The sequence below is a fragment of the Pantherophis guttatus genome, chromosome 2 (genome assembly GCF_059756535.1).
Source record: "Pantherophis guttatus breed Tessera chromosome 2, ASM5975653v1, whole genome shotgun sequence".
Lineage (NCBI taxonomy): Eukaryota > Metazoa > Chordata > Lepidosauria > Squamata > Colubridae > Pantherophis > Pantherophis guttatus.
The window spans coordinates 164,104,056-164,127,886 of NC_142064.1; the positions used below are offsets into that span (position 1 = coordinate 164,104,056).

Sequence of the window (23,831 nt, forward strand, 5' to 3'; positions counted from 1 at the left end):
TAAAAAGGTTTTCTGAACTGTTGCAGTTCCTTCCCTTTGCAAATTTAACAAGAGGACAGCAGAAACCATAGAAGGAGCGATACAGAGCGGTCAGAGCAGAGGAGGAGAATGTAACAGGAAGGCCATGGAACCATGCTTGCCTTACTGAAGAAGGAAGAGTCAAATGTATCCATGCCATCCACCGCATCATCGTCCATGAAGCTAGGATACATAAAGCTCCGTTTGTTGCCTCTGCGTTTTTGCACTGAAGGATCCAGAACGGATCGCCCCTGTTGTAAGAAACAAATTGGAATGGTGAATGGTCAGGTTCAAAACATTCACTATTAATGATTCAGGCTATTATTTATTTATTTATTATTTATTTATTATTCAAATTTCTATACTGCCCTTCTCCTTTCGGACTCAGGGCGGTGAACAGCCAAAATAAAACATTTATACATAAAGTACGATTAAAAATAGATTTAAAATAATTAAATTTGGCCCATAGTTTAAAATTTATCAATTTAAAATCCATATCAAAATTTAAAATCAACCATAAAATCATAAAATCAAGAGAGACCGGCTAACTGAAAGAGATGAGTTTTTAGGGCCTGACGAAAAGTCCGGAGGTCGGAGATCACTCGTATCTCTGGGGGTAGATTGTTCCAAAGGGTAGGTGCCACCACAGAGAAGGCTCTCCTCCTGGGGGTCGCCAGCCGGCATTGTCTAGCCGACGGCAACCTGAAGAGGCCCTCTCTGTGGGAGCGAACTGGCCGGTGGGAGGCTATTGGTGGCAGAAGGCAGTCCCGTAAGTACCCTGGCCCTAAGCCATGGAGCGCTTTAAAGGTGATCACCAACACCTTGAAGCGCACCCGGAAGTCCACCGGAAGCCAATGCAGCTCGCGCAGGAGAGGAGTCACATGGGAGCGCCCCGTCGCTCCCATAATCCCCCGCGCAGCCGCATTCTGCACCAGCTGGAGCCTCCGGGTGTACCCCAAGGGGAGCCCCATGTAGAGAGCGTTACAATAGTCCAGACGAGAGGTGACGAGTGCTTGAGTGACTGTGCGTAGGGAGTCCCGATCCAGAAAGGGGCGCAACTGGCGTATCAGGCGAACCTGATAAAAAGCCCCCCTGGCCACGGCAGTCATATGCCATTCTAAAGACAGCCGTGCATCCAGGAGGACGCCCAAGTTGTGGGCCCTTTCCGTGGGGGCCAGTGATCCGCTCCCAATAACCAGCGATGGCGTCAGCTGGCTATACCGGGATGCCGGCAGCCACAGCCACTCGGTCTTGGAAGGGTTGAGTCGAAGCCTGTTTCTCCCCATCCAGACCCGCACGGCCTCCAGGCACTGAGACATCACTTCCAAGGCATCGTTGGGATGGTCTGGGGTGGAGATGTACAGCTGAGTATCATCAGCGTACTGATGGAACTCCCCCCCAAAACCACGGATGATCTCACCCAGTGGCTTCACATAAATGTTGAACAAGAGCTATTATCAGCAGCTTCAACTCCAACTGGAGTTACCAGGACATGATCAGCCCTAAAGTTGCCTTCCAAAAGGGAAGATGCCTGCTAAGAGGAAGGCACAGGACTTGGCACATGATTATCTGAAGTGTTTAATCCAAACAGGTTCGAGATACAGTTTAAGCCAAGATAGCTACACGGTTCGTTTAAATAAATCTCTGTTTTGCGGCACGGTTTGTTGGGTATATGCCAATAATATTAATATTGGTTCTAATTATGAAGTAGATGGTTTTACATAGCATCCACCTTCCAGCCAAATGTCACTAAATCTACTTCTCCATTCTTTTTCTGTGCTGTACAACAGCTCCCTCTGGTGATACTTCTATTCAGATAGTCTGAATTGAGAATATCCTTTTACTTCTGTTGTGTACCTATTAGGGTTTCCAGTCTTAGAAGGGGAATATGCCGTCATTGTGTGCCTATTTGTGTGCTCACCAAACACGGTTTTCTTTTGATCGTAACCGTTCTCTGGACAACCTACTTCATAACCCTCAACTTTAGAAAGCGTGGAATATGAAAATCATCTAAGTCTGGCAAGGTAATTATACTTTCATGGATTCACTGAATTCCAGAGTTCAAACACAAGCTTAGAAGGAACAGCATAACAAAATATAATGTATAACTATTTCAAAAGTAAAGTAACTGATTCTCCAATCTCGTTGAAATTAGGATTTAATGTGAAGTTTCAGAAAAAAATCATCCACAGGAACTGTGAAGTAGGAGAATCCAGCAAAAATATAAATGCCCTCCCACACAATATAACTGCAGACACATATCGCAGAAATAGGAAAATTATTTGGAGAAATAATTGCAAACTGGGATTTAATATATTTTCCAGTTCAGATTTGAATTGAAATCCAATATATCCACAATTTTTTTCCTTCTCTGGAATTCTGGTGTTGCTGTTGGTGAGCAGAAAGATAAAGAAGCAGACATATCACATCCTTGACACCATTATTTAAAGAAGTAAAGAACTGAAGCTCAGAGCTTTACCACAAAACTAGAACTCACTCTGATAATTGCTGCAGCTGCCTTAAAGCTCATATGGGCCACGGATTCCCTTTTCCTGCGGGGCAGGCGGGTGTAGCCTGACCGTACACTACCTAATGATGCCAAGGACACAACGCCAGGAGTCAGAGGGGGAAGGACAGGATGTGGGGTTCGTGGACGATCCACTTCATCTGGGTGTCTGAAGGGACGGCCTCGGGCCAAAGGGTCTACAATCTGAAAGGATAAAACAATTGAAGCAATTAGTCAGTACTGAAATGGAACAGGAATGTTGCTTTAAATTTTAATTGAATCAACAATGGGACGGTGCCTTAGACAAATGTTTAATTCCCCTCCCGTCATAGGATTTCCTCTGACCAACATCTCCCTGATCCCTTTCAATCATGATTTTTCCCATCATCTGATATAGAGTCCTTTTAAACAGATGACGTTTCTCTCTGAGAATGTGGCCACCCATAACCTCTTTAAGTTTCCTTACAGGAAGGGAGAATTAGGATCAACTCTTTCATTCCGCAAAAGGAGGCCATCACCTCAGTTGCAAATGAGGTGGGACAATGCCAGGTAATTTTCTTCACAGCCATAAGCTGGCCTCCTGAACAGCTAGATGACTTGTGTAAATAGAGGGGTGCCATCTTATTCTTCACCTGATGAGATTTCCTCTGACTGACTGTGGATTCCCAGATCCTGAGGTGGAGTTTGTTATTGGCTGATAACAGATTTTTTTCACTTGGCAGTGAGCTGAACTTGGGAGACCTTCAAAAGATGAAGTTCTGACTTTATGGTGGCCCTTTTCCCCTCAAGCTGTACATCCAAGAGGGATTATAACTTCTTTTCTACAGCCAAATCTAGCATGACTGTTTGTCTGCGTTACCGACTCTCTTATGCAATGACACCTACCTTGGGCATTTTTGTTGGCTTTGGGGATTCTGTGCCTTGGAAAGAAGGCACCTCCTGGCTGTTCACTTCTATTTCCCTGTAGGCAGGTTTGAGTTTTCCATAGCGCAGGCTGCAGTGTTGAAGGCTCTTGCGCTGCCAATTCTGCTGCTTTCCATCCCAGTCATTGCTGACGCCAAACCACTGGGCTGCTCCTCTGAGTATAGAAAAGAGAAGACAAATGCCATAAGACAACCATGGCTTCACAAGCAACTTCAAGATTTTAGGAAAGTAACTGAGGGCATCTAATCCATCCAGGTCCGAAAATTTATCTAGTTTTGTTTCCACGAATGGCTGATCTATGGACGTGTTTTCATAGATGGAAGTGGGTGGGGATTGTAGGGACACTTTTAAAGCTGACAGAATAAACATGAAGAATCGTGGATAGAAATATTCAATTTTTTTCATCAAATCTTCAAAATATATTTAAGGAAAAAAAATAAATGGAATCTAGCCTGTGGTAAAGCATGCCAAATTGATGGTGGGGCTGAGCCCCTTTTTATGGATTATATTTTCTTCTGTTTATTTTTTTTTCCAGTTTCTGGAAATTCTGGAAATGGCTCTGTTCTATGAAAATGCCATGGGCATGCTTAACAACTGATGTGGAGAAGGAATAATAACACAACTACTGTATTTCCCTGAAAATAAGGCTGGGTCTTATATTAATTTATGCTCCAAAAGATGCATTAGGGCTTATTTTCAGGTAATGTCTTATTTTCTGGGAAATACAACACTAAATGCGTCTGTCTGGCTAACAATCTTAATTGGGGCTTATTTTTGGGGTAGGGATTATATTACCAGCATCCTGAAAAATCTGCTAGGGCTCATTTTCGGGAAAATACGGTATCTCACATACAGGTTGTCCTTGACTAACATACAGGTTGTCCTTGACTAAGGATGGTTCAAAATTTCCACAGCCTCCGAAAAAGTGGCTTTTGACTTGTCCTTGAAGTTGCAACCCTTGCATGATCCCTGCAGTCATGTGATTGCAAATTTGGGCACTTGAACAACTAGCTTGCATTTATAATGTTTGCAGCACATTGCAGTCATGTGATCACAATTTGTGAACTTCTCAGTCAGCTTCCAACAAGAAAAAGTCATGTGGGGATGTCAGATTCACTTAATGTTCACATGAGGACCATGTAATTTGCTTAACAACAACTAACAACTATTATAAAATTAGTCCTTATCATGTGACGGCTCGTTTAATGAACCTATGGCTTAGCAACTAAAATTCCAATTGTGGAAGTAAGTCAAGATCTATCTATAACAGGGGTGTCAAAATGGATTTCTTCAAGGACCGGATCAGCATTGTAATTCTCCATGGGCCGGGGTGGAGGGGGGAGGGAGAGAGGGAGATGGGACGGATGCCTCCTGCGGCATGCTGCTGGCCAAAACAAGGAGTGGAGGGGCACACGGGCCCTCCCTGTGCCCCATTTTGGCTGCCAGAGGCACCGCGGGCCGGTCCTTTGCCATTTCCAGGCCGGCACCCTGCGGGCCATATCTGGCACACGGGCCTTGAGTTTGACACCCCTGGTGTATAATGTAAAATAGCTCACAAGAAATAGTTGATACTTTATCAATCTTATTTCCCTTTGTTTGACACAGGTCTCAGTTTTGAGCAAGTCCAGGTTTGAGCACTGGCTAATCTTTTAAAGCAATAGCCATAGCGCTTAGACTTATATACCGTTTTACAGTGCTTTACAGCCCTCTCTAAGCTGTTTTATAGAGTCATATTACCCCCAACATCCTCATTTTACCAATCTTGGAAGGATGTAAGGCTGAGTCAACTTTGAGCTGGTGAGAATCGAACTACTGGCAGTCAGCAGAATTAGCCTGCAGTACTGCATTCTAACCATTGCACTACCACGGCTCTTAAAGCACTGATTGCAAACATAATGACATTCAGTTAAACTGGGAGCCTATACATTCTCAAGACGAAAGTGTGCTTAGTGTACAAATGAATTCAGTGAGTCTAAGTTCATTTACAAGGACCAGAAATTGAGTTTCAAAAATATCTACCAAGTCTTTTTAATGTTACTAACAGCGCAGCAAACACAAAAATCAAGCACTCACAGACTCACAAATTATCCTCAGCTGTCGTTTTTCATATTTCATATTCATATTACTATTGCTTTGTTTTTAAATGCTGTAAGCTGCCCAGAGCCATTATTATGAGACGAGAAGCAGAATAGATAGAAGAAATCAGACAAACAAATAATGATAAGTTAAACACGTTAGGATAAAGTTCTCCTTACTTGCGAATACTCTGGGACAATGAAGTTTGCCTATGCAAGGCAGGATGTCTTTCGAAGTTGCTGTCCTGTCTCTTCAATCTCGACTCTTGGAGGCTCACACTTTTTTGAAGGGCTGGGTTTTTTTTCAGAAGCTAAAGAGAGACATTGAGGTCATCAGCAAAGGGGATGGGGAGGACGGATTGATCCGAGACCACTCAAACTATCCACACAAATTATGAATTCTCAAGAAATTATACTTCCTGATCACGGAGGGATCAGGATCTTTCTCCAGTTCATGGCTAGATAAACTGGGAGAGCTAATTAGTCAGGCGCAGATATCTGTGTGAGGGTAAAATAGTACATAGATCAAATTACACACTTGCCTCTGAGCAGTTTATAACCTAGGGACCAGTGAAAGAGAAAAGGAAAAAAAGCAATGGAATAAGGGATGGGATGGATGAAATTTTCTACTCCTGGAAGTGCAACATTCACAAAAAGTCTCTGTAGAATACCAAAGAACTGGCTGGAGCTTACAAAAGGTTGTTCCTTATACTGTGCTTATATGATCCATTCTCCCTTGTCACTAGGTAGTGAGTATGCACAGTAGAATAGATACTGATTTTAAATGGTGCAACATAGCAAGTCAATGTAATAAAAGCTAATGTAATTCAACTGGCTGATTATCTTAAAGATTATTACTAGAGTGGCTTTTTGGAAGACGGTCCATCTAAAGATAGATCATCTAGATTCAGGAATGGTTTTACTGAAATGGTAACAATTCTGATCAACGAGATCAGGGGTGGTACTCACTTACCTTCGCTACCGGTTTGCAAATGTGAGCACGCGCGCCTCCTCCACACGTGCACAGAGCCTTCTGTGCATGCGCAGTGGGTCAAAAACAGGACGTGATGATGTTCGGGTGGGTGGGCAGAGCCTCCCGCCGCCGGTGCTACCGGATCACGCAATCCGGATAGAGCCGGCTGAATTTCACCACCGAACAAAATCCAATTTAGCTTGAACCTCTAACAGCCATCTTATAAGGAGAGAACACCGCAGCATATTTGCATGTTTGAATACTGCAGCCAGAAGACATGAACACTTGAAACACTCTTATTAGACAACTTATATCCAGTGTCTCATCTTTCCCCTTTCAGGGAAGGTTCTGCAGAAGGCGATAGACACAAAGGACCCTGGCTGAAGCAGATAATCTGGAATGGGTGGAGATGGCATGATTGTTTTTGTGGGTCACCAAGGTTAAAACTTGACCGAGGGGAGTGCAGCTCCTGTTTTACTATTAGATCTTTCAGCAACGTTCGAAGGTGTGGAGTGTTGTATCCTTCTGCACAAAGATTGAGAGTTGGGAGCACTGAATTTCAGTGGTCCCACTCCCTTCTCGGTGTCAATGTGTAGTCTATGATGGTGGGGTTGAACAGTGAACCAGTAAACAAACCATGATCATTCCATTACAGGAGCTGAAAGCCAGTTCTCTGAGACTCAAAACAACAGCTAATATCAGATTGCTTTCAAGAGCGAAACAGATCATAAGGAGCATTTGGGAAGTGTTTTATCTTAGAGCAACTGGCTTTTAAACACCAAACACGGCTTTGTGCTTGAAACAGCCTGATTTCACACTTGAAACAGGATGTTTTGATTTTGAAGTGCTTTTTTTTCTTTTGCACTACAGTAATGTACATAAGAGACATCTTTTCAGATAGCACGTAACAGTGGAAATCTCACAGTTAATAGACATTTATGGATCTCAGTAATTCATACCACTGTTTGGCTGCTTTCCTCTTCAGGCTTCACTGGTGGGATCATGATAGAGAGGTTGGGGGGCTTCTTGCTCTGAAGTCGACTGCTGCTGGTGCTAGAACGGCTGCTTCCATTTTTATCGCTGTCTGCCATCTTGGATCAGAACGTATTGGTCTACCTGTAATGAGGAAAGAAGCAAGGAATTTAAAATTGAGTACTCCCTCGTGTTCATTTGATTAAAGGCAATCTTCCCCACATTTAAAGGCATCCTCCTTGTAACTTCCAACCATCGCCCCAATCACCAGAGGGAAAGCAGTCCCAACATACTTTGAAAGCTCTAATTTGGGGAAAGAAGATTTAGGGAGGGTGATGGATCAGGGGTGAAATGCTCCCGGTTCGGACCGGATCGCCTGATCCGGTAGCAATGGCGGCGGGTGGTTCGGAGAACTGGTAGCAAAAATCCCTGCACGCCCCCCCCCCCCACATCTCCAGCTGAGTCACGCAATCATCAGAGTTTTTTTTTAACTTTTAAAAGTAAAAAAAAAAAAGTTGGCCACGCCCACCCAGTCACATTACCCCCCCCCGCCAAGCCATGCCCACAGAACCGATAGTAACAAATTTTTACATTTCATCACTGTGATGGATCAATAGATCAACATTCGTTGAGCAACAACTACAGCTGGTTTCAGCTTGGTAATGTGCAAAGTATTAATTAACAAATTAGTTTTGATTTGCAGGTCTGCAACTCAAGTGTCTAAAAACAGGTAAGCAATATGGAAACAATATAAAAACGCTAAGAACACTCAGGGCAAAAAGCCAATTAACAATAAGGCAAAACCACAACTATACTGTTTTCACCCTCCAGCTCAGGATTTAGACACGCATCAACCAGAAGCCACTGATTAATCAATGTTTATTTATTTTAATTCATTTGTACCCTGCCTACCTAAAATTACTAAGCTAATCTTTCAAGAGTATGCTTACAGATAGTCCTCACTTAATGACAGCCTTGTTTAGCAACTGTTCAAAGCTATGAGAGTGCTAAAAAGTAATTTTATGGCTGCTCCTCACACTTACTACTGTCATAGCATCTCTGCAGTCATGGGACTGGTGGCATTTACCAATGTCACAGCATCCCACAATCACATGATCGCCATCTGTGAGCTTCACAGTCAGCTTCTAAACTGTGGAAGGAGTCCTGGTGGTATGCAGTACTGCAGGCAAACTCTGCCCACTGCCTGGAGTTCGATCTTGTCAGGGCGCAAGGTTGATTCAGCCTTCCATCCTTCTGAGGTTGGTAAAAGGAGGACAGACTGTTGGGAGCAATATACTGACATTATAAACCATCCAGAGAGGGCTGTAAAGCACTATGGGGCAATATATAAGTGCTATTGCTTTTCTAACAAGCAGTCAATGGAGAAACCAGCAGAAAAATTGAAAATTGTGTTCACTTGGTATCTCACTTAACAACATGTCTACCAGTCCCAATTGTGCCTTTACATGAGGACTACCTGCAAAGGTAATATATATGGTATTATTTTGTATATTTTCAGGAAATTATGTTTAACTAGAATGGGAAATACTTCAGATTTCACATTACAGGCCAGTATTTCCATATGAGGATATAGGACCGATGTACAATGGATTAAAAACTTTTTCTAAACAGAATGGAGAACCAAACATTAATGGGGTCTTAGGTATAAGCAGTTTGGACATGAAGCAGAAACTGTCAGGAGGGGCACATCATTCCAGTCTCTTTTTAAAAAATATTTTCAAATCTTGGAACTCTACTTAGAAATGATGAGAGGAAGCCAAGTGAAATAATTTGGGAGCCTGACTTTTAGTAACCTCATAAATTACTGACCCTTTTCCTAAACTGGTAATCCCTGCAAAATTATTTATTTATATATATTTGTTTTTCTTTCTTTTTCGTAGGTTTTATGTGTATGTCTCTTTAGTCAGGTTCTACCTATGTAAACCAAGATATTATACAGGGAGGATACATGAGATGAGGGTGTGGCTAACTGATGAGGCCTTATAAGGCCGAAATAGATCTATCTTAGTCTCCCAATGGGCAGCAAAGGGTCTGCTGGCTGCCAGAAGAAAAAAAAAGCCCAGAAACTAGTGAATTGTGATTTCGCTGAACTAGGGCTGCATAATATCTTGGTTTACGTAGGTAGAACCTGGCTAAAGAGACATACATACATACATACATACATACATACATGCACACATACATACATACATACACACATACATATATTTCCCCAAAGGTCTTCACAGTCTTATTTCATTTTATGTTAATTATACACACACACACACACAAAAAACACTATTCTTGTACAGAAACCCGTTGCTCATTTGAAGTTTGGCATCTCAAGGGATTTGTGCCTTTAATATGAACGTTTAAATCAATTCTTTCACTCCATTTTTAAAAACACCTTCAGTTGTTCACTGATTTCCAGAAAGAGCCCCAGAAATGAAGGGTTTTTTTTTTTTTTTTTGGTGAGATTTGGATTCAGATTGGAATCGGAGCTTCAGAGACAATCCATCTGTCTCTGTGGTAGTAGACTTTTTCAACCTGTCAAATCAGTCATCCTAAGCCTGTTTACGCAAGGGACCTTCAAGGATTAAGGATAATAATCCTGACCTATTCACACTGACCAGCAGTTGTATCATTCTCTGCAGGAAGAAAGAAGCTTCAGAGAGTCATGCTACAAGAACACAAACAGATGAGGTTTTGCAATTGCTGGATGGGTCAGCTAGGGTTTGTAGTGCCACTTATGTGACCTCACCAGTTTTACTACCGGAGCTATTTAGGTAAGACTGCCTCAGCCTTTTTACCTATTAATACTATCATGGGAAAAGCTAACCGCTCCTAACAGCTTACACAATGGTTAAATAATATCTTACATATAACATGTAGCTGGTGACTCGATTATTATATACATCAGATCACAGACCATAGCAGGAGTCTCTAAGGCTCCATAAAAATAGCATCTATTTTTGTTCATGCAGTCCTTCATGGGGTCGATGTTGTATCTTATATCCAAGAGAGAAGATTCCCCACCCAACTACTCGCATTCTAATATGATAAGAATAATCTCTTACAAAAGCTCCAAGAAAGGTATGGTACACCAATGCCATTAACAGCATTAAATAGCCATGTCCTTACCTGAGCTGCAATGACAATAATTATATATCAGCAACTTGGGGTAAAAGATAAAAGCTCTTCAAGTCAAGCTTGATTGGTGACCTTACTATGCCTTGGTGTAATTTTCCTGGTGGTGTTATATTACTAGCCAATGTTGTGGAAAAAATTTGTCACTGCCTTGTTCTAGTTTTTTTTTTAATCGTGTTTCCCCGAAAATAAGACCCTGTTTTATATTTTTTTTAACCCAGAAATAAGCGCTTGGCCTTATTTTCAGGGAGGTCTTATTATTTTGGGGCATGTGGAGCCGTCCTCTTGCCGTCTTACCTGATTTCCAGGTCTGTCTCCCTAACCCTAACCAGAGGAAATGGCGGAGACTGGCTGCGCATGCATTTAAATATTTTTGGGGAGGGCTTATTTTTTTTGGGGGGGAGGGCTTATTTTAGTGCATTCGCTCAAAAGCCAGATTGGGCTTATTATTAGGGGGATTTCTTATTTTCGGGGAAACAGGGTAATATATAATTTTCTAATCTGGTTTATACCACTGAGATTGGTTAGTGGTTTCCCATCCTAGTACTAATCAGCTCTGCTCATTTTCCAAGCCTAACAAAGGTCAGCCAGGGGTTTCAATTGGCTGAGGTCACTATTATTTATATGACGGCACAGCACAAATCTGCTCAAGAGGCAAAGCATGACAATGGAACTAATAAAGAAGAAGAATCTGCCCAGCCAATTCAATCTTGCACGATTAGCATGCTCTGGATTCCTTCGATTAATCAATGTCATCTAAAAGGACCCTGAAGTGCACCTTCTTTGTAGAAGCAGCACCTGCCTTCTGGAATGAGGTTCTCCCAAGATCTGGATGGCCCTCACTCTACTGTTGTTTAGAAGAGCCATGAAAACTATCTATCCACTCTGTCATTCTTGCCATATTTTGTCTTCTTCCCCCCCCTCCTCCTTGGTAATTAGTTTTAGCACTAGCACTAGCAATAGCACTTAGACTTATTTACTGCTTTACAGTGCTTTACAGCCCTCTCTAAATGGTTTACGGAGTCAGCATATTGCCCCCAACAATTTTTGGGTCCTCATTTTACCCACCTCGGAAGGATGGAAGGCTGAGTCAACCTTGAGCCTGGTGAGATTTGAACTGCCAAATTGCAGGCAGCCAGCAATTAGCAGAAGTAGTTTGCAATACTGCCCTCTAACCACTGCGCCACCGTTTTATATTTTCTTGTTTTGATAGTTGTGAGCCCCCCCCCCCCGGTTGGGAATCATTGGAAATGGGTAACATTCAGGTTTCATAGATGAATGAATGAATCTGCAGAAATTCTGAATTCACCCTTAAGTGAAAAGGCAAGGCATTTTCTTTTTTTAAAAAAATAAGATTTTGAAAAACTGAGACAAATAGTGGTAAGAAAAAAGTTCTGGGCTTTACTGACAGCAAATTGATAGTTAACCATTCATCCAAGGAGTCTTAAAGATCTCTCATATGAAATTGCTGGCCTTTAGAAAAAAGATACGCAGATGTCACCAAACAGCCTTCTATTTAAGAGGGTTCAAAGTGTCCAGAATTCTCCATGCAGCATCAGGCTAGAAAGTGGGAGACATGAGTTTTAGTCTTGCCTTAGGCATGAAAAATAGCATGGTAACCATAGGCCAGTCACCCTCTCTCAGCCTCAGGGTTGTTGTGGGGAAAATAGGAGGAGGGAGATGTGTTGGATATGTTCGCTGCCATGAATTATTTGTAAAAATAATAAAGGTGTGAAAGAAAGAAAGAAAGAAAGAAAGAAAGAAAGAAAGAAAGAAAGAAAGAAAGAAAGAAAGAAAGAAAGAAAGAAAGAAAGAAAGAAAGAAATCCCCCTTGGATTGGGGATCAAGAAAGCTGAAGTTCTAGTATACTCAGAGGACACCAGTTTGAAACAGCTTCTCCATTTGGTTCTAGCAGCTGGAAAGGCCTATGGATTAGAAGGAAATGGTACATATCCATTCATAAATGCTTAACCAACACTGCACTAATGCTCAGAAAATAGTCCAATACCAACTTGTGCTGCATCTTAAAAATGGATTGTAACAACCCAAGTAACTCTACATGGGGCTGCCCTTAAAGACCACCCAGAAGCTGCAACTAGCCCAGAGTGATGTGGCACACTTGGATACCCCATGGTTCACCTGAATAATACTACAGTTGCGGGAGCTGTACCGGCTTCCAGCTGCTTTCAGAATGCAATTCAGAGTGCTGGTTATTTGGTTTAAAATAGAGGGCCAGGTTACCTGGGTATCACCTCTCCCTGAGGGTATCTACCAATCCTACTATATTAGATAGAATGGGCATAGTCCAAGTCCCCTGCTTTCAACATTGCCATCTGTTGGGACCTTGGAGATTTGCATTGTGAATGGCAATTCCAGCTCTTGGAACCAGCATGGAACAACTCGTTGTGGGACAATTCAACAATTCGATTTAATTATTTAAACTAATTAGAAAAGTTATCTTAATTTTTGACATTCACATTTCATTTTGTCCCTCCGTTTGCATCCTTTCTTTAATGATTCTATTACCCCATTTCTTCAATATTAGTATAACTCTTGTCCCCTGGCCACAGCGAGCAAGTTGTCTTTTTAGCCTTCTAGAAGTCTGGGAAGACTGGCTCTTCTCTCCCTCCCTCCAAACATTGGACAAGGATGGAGGTTGAGCTGCTTTGGGGGTTTGGGGAAAGGGTAGTTTTGATTTTAATAAACCAGAAAAAGTATGAGTCTGTGTCCTAAATTAGTCTTGAAAGAAACAAACAGAAGTTTTTGTATGATCAGACCAAGTTCCATTCATACAATAAAATCATTTTTGGATTAGAGATTCCCATTCTTTAGTTCTAAATATGTCTTCTCACTCAAACCATATCCCTGACTTGTGTGTGGTTTTGTTTTTACACAACCATGTCTGCAGTATAGAAGATAGGGTGGTCAGATAAAATGATGCTTCTTTAAAAAGATATTTAATTCCCAGCTGGAGTTTTTTCTATTAGTAATGTGGATGTGGCAAACATGATGTGCCATTGTGGTAAAACATGTCCCTCTTGTTTTACTCTTGCAGGACAGGCTTAAGCAATAACAAAGCTACATACTCCCTGGCAAAAGTATGTATTTATTTTCCTGTTCTTCAGACATACCAAGTTCCATCAAGTACATTTTTAAAAATTCACTGCAATGACATAAATAGCCGTTAGAGGGCAGTGGCCTCGTGTTATTCAAGCTTTCTCTGCTGGCCTAAAATAAACAAGAGCCTTACTGTGGCACCTTGGAGGCTTACTGGGAGGAGAAAAATAGTAAACAAGGAGGCTCAATATAGACTGCAGTGTTTTTATTAGGCAAGTTCAAGTGCATAGAAGATAAGCAGAGAGATGGAATTGTTAGGAATACTAATGTTTCTCAACCTTTGCAGCTTTAAAATATGGGGACTCCCAGAATTCTTAATCCTTCCTAACTCTTGCCAAGAGCATTTTTAAAACTAGGGTTTTCAGCTTTCTAACTTTTAATTGTCTGATCTGATCTGCAGTTGGATGCTGCTTCTAAAAGCGTGTCACCATGGCTTTTACACATTCCTTCCTCACCAATGTGCCCCTCTCCAGATAAATCAATTAAAATAATCAGAAATCCCATCCAATGTGAGCAGTGGTTCAATATAGGAAACACACTCTTTGGGAAACACTAAATGAACTATCATACAACGCTTTAAATCTATTATTTTAGCTGCTCAATAATATACAGTATTTGAAGGATATTTTTTTAAAAAAATGGAAATATGGGGTAGGTTTTTTTTTTTTTAAATTTGATTTATATGCCGCCCTTCTCCGGAGACTCAGGGCGGCTTACAATGCATTAAGCAATAGCCTTCATTCTTTTGTATATTTTATACAAAGTCAGCTTATTGCCCCCACAAACTGGGTCCTCATAGGTCATAGGTCATCAAAATAGAAAAGTCTCCTTCAAGTCAAACTTGTCTCATGGATGTTTTAAGAAGATGAACATATATCCTATGGAAATGGTTGTCCTGGCCTTCTAGATTTTCTTTTTCCAGCTCCCCAGTCTTATCTATAGCCCTGGGAATCTCAGTTACAAGGATTAACCAGTCTGGTCCCACTAAGCGTTAGTGGTCAGATAAGTACAGCTATCTGTTGAAACCTCTCTAAATTAAATTAGCAGACCAATATCAATGCTTTACGTGCTTCAAAATTTATAGGGAAATGATTAGGATAAAACAGCTATATAACATAATTTCAGTTAAAGCATATCACTATAGTTAGTTTAGCAATTTTCTCATTTCTGAGACCTATGAGATGTATCAGGTGGGTGTTTGTGTGTGCACATGCAGTAAAATTTGAGAGCATCTGTGTCCATTATGCCCAGCTGATAAGCCTCCTGTATTAGTTTCATAGCTACCTTAAAGGGAGATCTCTTCTTTTGGAGAAGAACAGCAAGCCTTAGTCCAGCATCCCAGCAAAAATACATTGCATGGGAGAGGAAGCCATAAATGTTTAAGAGGCCCCTCTCAGGAAGGGAGCAATGTAATAAATAATCCAGGCCCTCAAGTATCCCAGGAGGACAAGCATCCTATACAGCAATTCTCAAAGTGCTTGAGCAGGCAAGAAATAGAGCTCGTGTCAACAGAGAAAGAGGGGCTGATGCATTAGTAGTTTGCCTCATTCATTATAAATTTTGGGACCATCGCCATCTTAATGTTGAGGGAGAAAATATTTATACAAGTCGATACAATCCACAAATAGGAAAACAAGACCAGCAGGTATTAGAAACCACCAGAGCTGGCAGAAAGGACTTCAGCCAACTCCCCCCCCCACCCCGAAAAGCAGGAATAATGGTATAGAAATGCAACAAGGCAATGGTTTTTTTCGGTGACCCCCCAAACAGACACAGTGGATTGAAGGGTGCGTTGATATATCTAATTAGCTTCTTGTAATTATCTGAGAGATCTCAGGTGGACTCCTGCACCTCCTATGGATATTTCTTGTTCTTGGAGATCCTATAGCAGGTTATTGGAAACAAATCTTGTCATAACCATGCAGGGCTTTGAACTTCATTCAGAGTGCTTAACACACTAAACGCACCACAAAAGACATGCATCTTCCTAAGCCAAATCTAACCTAAAAGTAAAATAGTGTTCTATTTCCTGTAGGAAGTTATGCATTGGTAAGATTACTTAACCTACCTGAAATCAATTGGAAGTTTTATTAAGGAGTTGTCATTTACTTCGGAAGGCCCAAATAGCAGTGTGTCATCCCCTCCCCCCAATTGTCCTATATGTTCAGGCTGTTTCTGGCAAAGGTGTCTGCAATTTACCTCAGGCAGGAAGGCCAGACTTGAACAATACACATCCCAAAAATGGCGTTTTAAGGTTAGGGGTACCATTAGGAAGGTCCAGTTCTAGTCTACTCTTGGCCACAAATGTTTTGTGGGTGACTTTGGACCAGTTGCTCTCTCTACCAGTTGTTATTGTAAGGCAAAATAAGAAGAGAGAGTGCTGTGTACACTCTCTTAAGTTGCTGTGCAAAAACCAAAATAAACTAATGAATAAATGAAGGGAAAACTGGGGTTATGTTCCTTTGGCAAGCGAGCAGCCCATTCACAGAGAGAATGACTAATTACACAAGAATGGCCATCAAACTCGGCTGCCAGCACTACCCTCAAGAATTCTCTTTCTTTGCTTTTAATCACCTAGCAAATACAATGGCAAAATACTGGAATTCACACTCTACCAGCATAGCAACAGACCTCATCAGTTGGCACATAGTTGTATCTGGGGCCTGGATGACTTGTTTTTCCATGACTGGCAACCTGCCAAGGAGGAGCATTTAACAATGAATTTTTCAGAAAGAAAGGAGGACCATCAGAAGCTCTGGCCTAGCTCCTTTAACCTCCCTTCTTCTTGCGGGTGACTGCAAGCAAGACAAGAGCTATTGTGCCCAAGGGAGCTCAAAGCCACATGATGAGAATCAGCCCTTTTTGGGGACCACCAAGGCATTTCTTCAACAAAAATGGAATAAATGACCTGGCACGGCAGAAAGAGAAACTCTTTCTCTCAGCAGGAAAACAAAGGCTTATCTCCACAGGAATGAAATAGCAGAAGGCCATGTTAGCTGGGGAATTACAGAGGTGGAAAATCCAATTTCATTTGCAGGGCACCAGGCTGGAGATAGCGAAGGTGAATAAATAGAGCCTCAGCATGGAACAATAGAAGACGAGAGAATTTTCTCTGACCAATTAACTGTACGCCGCTCTTTACATTGCATTGCTAAAACACACTGTTTTGGAAATGCGTCTGTTACATTTCTCAACCTTTTGCACCTGGAAGAACCTTTCAAATGTTTTTCAAGTTTCAGGAACCTCTGCACACTCAGACTCAAATTCAGGGCAGAAGTTACAAAATTGTATTTGTCTCCTGTGTACACCCGTATAGATGCATTAAGTGTGTTCGTAAATTAAAATAAAGAATTAAACGTCTTCCTTTCCTCTGTCTCCTTCTCCCCCACCTTTGTGGATGGTTCCTGAGGCTGCTGATTCCCAGACCAGACCAGCCCCAGATCTTCTGTACCTGCCTTGAGGCAGAGCCCCCCTGGGCCACTGTACCTGCAAGAAAGGCAGGCATGCACTGGCAAGGAGAGCCCTCACAAGGAGAGGGTGACTCTCTCTCTAACCACCTGCTGTGCTCCCCTCTCCTCTCTTCCTTAGTCCTCACTCACTCTTCTGCTCATGCTCTGGTCATCTCCCTGTTTGCATGTGTATGCGCAATTCCCCACCCCTGTCCAGCATATGCACATACTCCGGCAGGCCAACCCAGTGTTGGAGGTTGGAAGGGTTTTGTTTGGTCTCTTTTTAAAAAAGAAATCATGATCTCCAGGGAACCGCTAGTGACCTCTGATGCAAACCTAGGATTCTGTGGAACCCCAAATAACTGATATTGGTTAATATCAGTTATTTCAATCTTCTACAATTTGACACCTTTTGTGGCTAAGACGCTGAGCTTGTTGATCAGAAAGGTCGGCAGTTCGAATCCCTAGTGCGGCATAAGGGGGTGAGCTCCCATTACTTGTCCCAGCTTCTGCCAACCTAGCAGTTCGAAAGCACGTAAAAATGCAAGTAGAAAAATAGGGACCGCCTTTTGTGGGAAGGTAACACATGACCACGGAATTGTCATCAGACAGCGCTGGCTCTTTGGCTTTGAAACGGAGATGAGCACCACCCCCTAGAGTCGGGAATGACTAGCACGTATGTGCGAGGGGAACCTTTACCTTTACCTTAGAAATATTGGACTAGAATTCCCACTATTCTCAGTCATCAGGGCTTGTGGTCCAACACACTGGGAGAGCACCAGACTGAGAAGACCAGCTGCTCCCATTTGAATGACATCTTCCATCATCCCCTGCCAGCACACACAATGGGTAATGCCTAGGCACGTTGAGGCCTGGGTTCCAAATACATTAGTGTGTGGGAAGGCTGCATTTGGATATGAGTTTAGCAGTCGTTCATAAACAAAGTCCCAAATAAAATTTAGTTATAGGTTAGCGTTGATTATATAATGCTGCAGCATAGTCATTCTAAATCAATCTATCAACCAAGAAGCAATATTTCAGTATTTCTAGAATATAGCCAAGCAACTACCTTATAGTTTTTGAAAAATAATCTTCCTTTTTCAAGCTTATTTCCAAAGGTTTGTATCTTTTAGAACATTAATCAGCTAACAAACAAGGGTAATTATTTTGGCTCCATCACAGAAAGCTTAGCTCATGGGTAATTTTTGGGTGGTACCAATTCTTCAAAGAGGGACAGACTGGGATATTGGTTAAGGCACCATGCTAAAAATCAGGAGACTGTGAGTTCTAGGCCTGCTTTAGGCACAAATCCAGCTAAGTGGCTTTGGTCCATTCACACTCTCAGCCCTAGGAAGAAAGTAGTTGCAAACCACATCCGAAAATGTAGCCAAGAAAACCTTCTCCAGACAGTTTCCAGGAGTCAAAGACTGACTTGAAAGCACATTTACAAAAACAACATTTAAGTTTCAATCCAAAATTGCATAATCTACTCCGTAACACAAACAGCCACACAACCCACAGATTGATTTCCCCCTCCCGTTTGCTCCCATAGTTAACAACTGCCTCTCTTGGAAAGGTTTAATATACAAAAAAGAGACTCAGTTGAGATGGAAAATTTCCCTTCCAAGGTCCTGTAGACAGTCAGAAAAGAGACTTATTCTCTGTTAGCAAGGAAAAGAATGAACCATCTAGACTAGTGATGGCTAACCTTTTCCAGACCAAGTGCCCAAAGCGTGTACATGTGCATGAATACAAATGTGCACGCTCCCAAACCCCCAAAATTCAATGAGCACGTGGCCCCCACGCATGCACTCCGCTCCCCATGCATGCACCCCACCCCCTGCATGCGTGTGCAGCCCTGCCGCACGTGCCCCACCCCTCGCACATGCACGGCATAGACCTGATGATCAGCTGGCTGGCGAGAGACACGTGCGCATGCACAGCAGGACAGAACTGGGGTGACGGCTCATGTGCCATCAGAGAGGGCACTGTATGCCACTTCTGGCATGCGTGCCATAGGTTCGCCATCATGGATCTAGACTATGCCAACTGTAAACTATCATTATGGAACAGGAGAACGCAATGCATCACAAGGGGAAAAGAAGAGAAAAAGAAGACAAGACCAAATACCATGTAGTAGTGGTTTCCCAAAGTAAGATCATTCACAGATACCTCTAACACTTTCCCATGTTGCCACCTTGCTAACATGGCTTAGTTGGCTTTCTTTCATAAATGCAACAATCCCACTTGCTATGATTGGATTTACTTAGCATGCTAGGCCTGAATCCATTCAGACTTCCTTCACTATACAAGGATCCTATAATCAAGAGACTGAACTCATGGAATAGAAGTAAACATTATTTACTTAACAACCCAGCTGGTGCTTGCTGAAGGAACAAGTAAAACATTTCCAATCAGACAGCATATCATCCGTAAGCCAATGATGGCGCCAGGAACCAAAATAGCAGTATGGCCCACTCTGTCACAGGGGCAGCATAACAATTTATTATTTGTAAAAATAATCATAAAAAATAACAAGGACGGGATAAACACACACCCATTTGCACTTTGATTCAGGTGACTCTGAGGATACAGATAATCCTTCAAGTGACTACTTTCAGAGTGCTAACGACTAGATGACTGTAGTAAATTGATGTTTTACCGGGTTGGTTCGAATCCCAGAAGGGCATGGCTAGCCGATGAGAGCTAAATAGCTTGAAATAGATCTATAGTAGTCTCCCTTTATTTCCTTGTTGATAAAACATAAATTTAACATAAAAATAGTTTGTTGCGAAAGTGACTGCCTGCGAAGGCCCCTGGATTGGGGCTGAAAGGCAAAAATGGAACCATATGCTTCATCCCATAATTGGGTAGACCAGGTTTCCCTGATAGACTGGTCACACTGGAGAAAAAAACACTACATGACTTCAAATTCTTCCATTCCCACCATTCAGTCAGAACTGAAGAAGCTTCTTAGATGAGAAGTAAAATGTTTTCAAGGGGAAAAAAACATAAAAGTTCAGTTACCTTTTGGAAAAACACCTTTGGGTCTGATTGTCCTCCTTATTATGGGATTATGGGAGCGACGGGGCATTCCCATGTGACTCCTCTCCTGCGCGAGCTGCATTGGCTTCCGGTGGATTTCCAGGTGCGCTTCAAGGTGTTGGTGACCACCTTTAAAGCGCTCCATGGCTTAGGGCCGGGGTACTTACGGGACCGCCTTCTGCCACCAATAGCCTCCCACCGGCCGGTTTGCTCCCACAGAGAGGGCCTCCTCAGGGTGCCGTCAGCCAGACAATGTCGACTGGCGACCCCCAGGAGGAGAACCTTCTCTGTGGTGGCATCTACCCTTTGGAACAATCTACCCCCAGAGATACGAGTGATCTCCGACCTCCGGACTTTTCGTCGGGCCCTAAAAACTTACTTTTTTCAGTTAGCCGGTCGGTCTTGATTTTATAGTTGGTTTTAAAATTTTGATACGGATTTTATATTGACAAGTTTTAAATTACGGGCCAAATTTATGTAATTATTTTAAATCTATTTTTAACTGTATTGTTATGTATAAATGTTTTTATTTTGGCTGTTCACCGCCCTGAGTCTGAAAGGAGAAGGGCGGTATAGAAATTCGATTAATAAATAAATAAATAAATAAATTATATTCCAGCGAATTAGGAAGGTATCCACCTGAGCCAATTATCTCATTTTGGATTTTAAAAAATGGTTCAGCCCTTTTGCCTAGGTAACAGTTCCTACATATTTTTATCAAGGTCATCTTTCTCATTCTCTACACAAAGCAACTATGGTGTTGCAGGGTAGAAGTTGCTCTGTTTTCGTAGATGGAAGTTGATCTATAATGCTGTTCTACAGAGAGAATATATGGAGCTCACATTGAAAGGCGGAAGAACACGCATGTTCTAATACTCCTATTGCTCTCAGAAAGACTCAGCTTCTGAAGGAGGAACTTGGACCAGCCCCTGAGGAAGGAACACGCTAAAAAAAAATCTTACTCCTCTTCCTTCCTTTTTCAAATAGAGCCATTGACCTCTGGTTGCCATCACAGGCTGGCTGTCAATCTAGCTGAAGACTTCTTGGGCAGGTAGTTGGCTAAGATGGTCAGGAAACACAGTGGCAAATATATAACAAAAACATTTTGTGGTCCAAACAGGAGTATAATCAGCTGATGGCCTCCTACCCTGTTTATGGGGTTAAGGCTACTTAGAATCAGCTGCAGAGGTGGCATTCAGCCGGTTTGTGTGAACCGGTAGTGGAAATCGCTGGTGGGCCAACACCCCCGCCCCAGCTCTAAGATGTTCTATTTAGGCACATTTTTGAGACCAGGCGCATGCGCGGAAGGTGCGTGAGCAAGCAAAGTGCATGCGTGGAAGTGAGTGTGCGCACACTGGGCAAACCGGTGATAAGATTATTGGAAACCCACCACTGATCAGCAGGGGGAAAAAACACCTCAGAAAGGGTGAAAGACATCCCTTTCATCAGCCTCATTCTGGGTTAGTTTTATTCAAGTGAAAAGTACAGGAAGAGGTTTGCAGGTTTGGCCAAGATATTTGTGCCTGAGGCAATGAAGTGTTTTACATTGTTTGTACAATGCACAACTCACTAAGCCGAAATGCATTAACACCCAGCACACCTGTCAGAACATTTTGACCCAAGGTGGAGATCCTCTCCTCTTCCCATGAAATAAAAATACAGTGTTGCCCAATTAAATGGCTGGCAGATAATTTCCCAAATCTCACTCTGCCCAGAGCTGGTCCACATGGTTTACTGTCCCCAGCATAATACCTTTTCTTTCCCTTTTTATTATATTGTTATAAATCTTGATACATTGCATTGTTTCAATACAGTGGTGTTTATATGATGATTAGAGGTTAAGTTATTTAAATAATAGGCTGAACAAAATATTAAAAATACGGAAAGGAAAGAAGAAAATCTATCAATATTAGCTACAATTTAGGATATTGATATTACAACCATTAAATTATTTTGCTTTTTCATCCAAAGTAAAAAACTATATTAAAATAAGAACCACTGAAACTCAAATCAAAATATCAATTACATGGTATTGATTTTAAACTACCCTGTTTCCCCGAAAATAAGACATCCCCTGATAATAAGTTAGGGAGGTTAGGGAGACAGCTGGAAATCAGCAAGATGGCAAGAGGAGCCCCTTCTTACTCCAAAATAAGACTTCCCTGAAAATAAGGCCAAGCGCTTATTTCAGGGTTCAAAAAAAATATAAGGCAAGGTCTTATTTTGGGGGAAACACAGTAATTATTTAGTATTAAAATCTCCGTTGTATTTTTTATATTGCTAAAAAGAAAAAAAGGTGGATGAAGCAAATTTAACACAAGTTAAAATACCTTTAAAGAAAAGAAAAAAGAAAAAGTAATAAATAGGAAAAAAGGGCTTTGAAAGAATATCTGAAGGACAGTGAAGAAGATGCACTGAAGCTAGTATACCATGAGGGTTTACTTACCACGGGAGAGACCAAACTGTCCTACGTGAAAGCCCAAATGAAGAACAGAAAAGAGACATGGGAAGACATGGCCATTTAAAAAAAGAAAAAAAGATTCAGCAGGCAGAGCAAATAACAAGAAAACAACAATGGCTAAGAACAAGAAAGTTGAAGAAAGAGACAAGAGGGGCTAATTCTGGCTGCAAAAGACCAAGCCTTAAGAACAAATACATACAAAGCCAGAATTGAGAAGACAGCAGCAGACGGCATGTGCCATCTCTGCAAGGAAGCTGAAGAACAGTGGACCATCTACAGTAGTTAGCTGCTGGAAAGAGATGGCATAGACTTAGTACAAACAGTGGCATGGTTAAGTCTGGGATATTGTGTGACAGAGGCTTGTCTGTTTTAATTTTAAAACTAAAGAGCACTTTAGCGTCTTCTTTTTCTATTACTTTGTCTGTTTTGTGGTCCCACCAGTTCTCCCTTGCAGACAAATAGTGATTCTTGCAGATCTTCCATGGACCATTGTTAATACTTTGTTATGCTGCTGTTTGTGGTCAGTCTGTACCATCTTCTGGCAACAGCTAACTAGCTGGTCCACTATTTTTCAGCTTCTTTGCAGAGGCGGCATTGCTATCTGTTCCTTGTCTTCTCAATTCTGCCTTTATGCGTTTATTCTTAAGGCTTGGTCTTGTGCAGCCACAATTGTCCCTCTGTCTCTTTCTTTAACTTTCCTGTTTTTAGCTATTGCCAGGCTTTTTTATCTGCTTTGCCTGCTAGTTTTTGTTTTTAGTATATTTAAATGGTCATGTAATACTTTGCTTTGACTATCTCTTTTCTGTTCTTCATCTGGTCTTTTTTGTACATGAGTTTGGTTTCTCCAGTACTCAGTAGGTCTTCATGGTATACTAGCTTCAGTGCATTTTCTTCACTGTCCTTCAGATATTCTTCCAGTGCCCTTCTTGAATTAACTCATATACTTGCAAATATGATAAGTAGTTATTCATTGCCAATAATTTTCTGGTCTTCATACCAGGGGTTTTAGTTTTACTGGAATTGCCCAGGTGCTAATTGCCTTGATGGTATTTTCTCCACTAACTTTGGACTTTAAGATCTTCTTCTTCTTCTCTCATGATGTGCTGACTTCTAATCTTCTTCTTGATTTCAATGTGATTGATGT

General features: G+C 41.8%; 1 protein-coding gene across 1 annotated transcript in view; it reads right to left on the minus strand.

Annotated features, from left to right (window-relative positions):
* Positions 1 to 23,831, minus strand: part of RHBDF2 (rhomboid 5 homolog 2) — a 93,254-nt gene that overhangs the window by 30,368 nt on the left and 39,055 nt on the right. Inside the window, exons 2-6 of the mRNA XM_034408570.3 lie at positions 7,456 to 7,612; positions 5,704 to 5,834; positions 3,410 to 3,602; positions 2,516 to 2,728; positions 141 to 269 (exon numbers count right to left, since the gene is read on the minus strand). Of these exons, the coding sequence (XP_034264461.1) occupies positions 141 to 269; positions 2,516 to 2,728; positions 3,410 to 3,602; positions 5,704 to 5,834; positions 7,456 to 7,587 (798 nt within the window). The 5' untranslated portion in view covers positions 7,588 to 7,612. The remainder of the gene's footprint in view (positions 1 to 140; positions 270 to 2,515; positions 2,729 to 3,409; positions 3,603 to 5,703; positions 5,835 to 7,455; positions 7,613 to 23,831) is intronic.